The following is a 1,183-nucleotide window of genomic DNA, read 5'->3' on the forward strand; positions in this document are numbered from 1 at the left end:
CCACGCGGACGAGAACGAGTCGACGGCCAGCCACGCCTCCCGCCGCGTGTCGCCGTGCGGCAGCCCGAGGATGCTGCGGCTGAGCTGGTTGCGCTTGACCTGCTCCCGCTGCTGCGTCAGCTGCCGCTGTAGCCCAGCGCTGCCGGCCCGCCCGTTGCCAGCCTCGGGAGCCCGGACATCGAGAGGTCCCGCCACGCCCTCGCCGCGGACCTCTCGCTGCATGCCCTCCCACGCCTTCTTGAAGGACTCGCCCGTCGGCGTCAGCTGCCCCAGCTGCGCGCCGAGCGGGTTGACGTTGGTGGTGCAGCCCGAGAGGAAGCGCGAGAGGCGAGGGCTGTTCGGGTACGGCAACTCGAAGGCGCCGTGGCCGAAGAGCGGAGCGAGCATCTGGAAGAAGCCGCGCTCTCTGCCGCCGCCGGGCGTCGACCTGTCGAGGAACCTCTCGGCCGCCTCGACAAAGCAGGCGCAGAACGCAGCCGGCGCCACCTCCTCGAGCGAGCGCAGGCCGAGGCCGCGCATCCGCGCAGGCAGGCGAGCCCGCCGCGCGGTGATGGCGTCGCCGAGCACGCCCTCGTAGCCGCACGCCTCAGCGGCACGGGTGAGCGCAGCGTCGACGACGCGAGCGTGGGACACCGTCTTGTCGGGAGGGAGGTGCCGAAGGATGAAGTCGAACTTGGCGGAGCAGGAGTAGTAGATGGCGGCCCACAGCGCGTGGGGGCTCGCAGCACGTAGCGAAAGAACTGTCTTGTCGATGTAGCTCACGATACTGCTCACCTGGGCGCGTAACCACGCATCCACAAACCCTGCCTCCCCCATTGGGCAGCCAACAACTCTGTTCACACCGAGCAGCTGGGAGTGGCTGCGGCTATAGCAGACAGGAGAAAGCGATCAGAGTCGCAGCAGGACAACAAAAAATTACCGAGGCGTGATCACAGCGGGCGGGAGGAATGCGGCGAGTCGCAATTCCAGGGGTCGTTGTGGCGGGCCACCCTGTCCAGAGAGGCATGGATGCCAATCTGGGGTCTCTCGACCGAGTCTATGAGCCCTGGCCGCCTCCCTCCCGATCTTGGGGGTAAGGCCGCAGCCGAACGAACAGGCCGACGGAGATGGCGCGGGAGATTACGGGTGTTCCAGGGGATCACTACACGCACCGACCCTTCACGAGCCGAAAGGCTGTGCCCCG

The 1,183-nt window shown here is 67.8% G+C and overlaps 1 protein-coding gene across 1 annotated transcript; it reads right to left on the bottom strand.

Annotated features, from left to right (window-relative positions):
* Positions 1–10: 10 nt before the first annotated feature.
* Positions 11–1,006, bottom strand: EMIHUDRAFT_259548 (hypothetical protein; the record flags this gene model as incomplete). Its single annotated transcript, XM_005756968.1, has 2 exons — positions 11–832; positions 990–1,006. Coding segments are annotated over 2 exons (839 nt in total), but the record flags the coding sequence as incomplete, so codon positions are not given.
* Positions 1,007–1,183: the final 177 nt, after the last annotated feature.

Source organism: Emiliania huxleyi, assembly GCF_000372725.1.
Source record: "Emiliania huxleyi CCMP1516 unplaced genomic scaffold EMIHUscaffold_9374, whole genome shotgun sequence".
In the NCBI taxonomy this organism is placed as follows: Eukaryota; Haptophyta; order Isochrysidales; family Noelaerhabdaceae; genus Emiliania; species Emiliania huxleyi.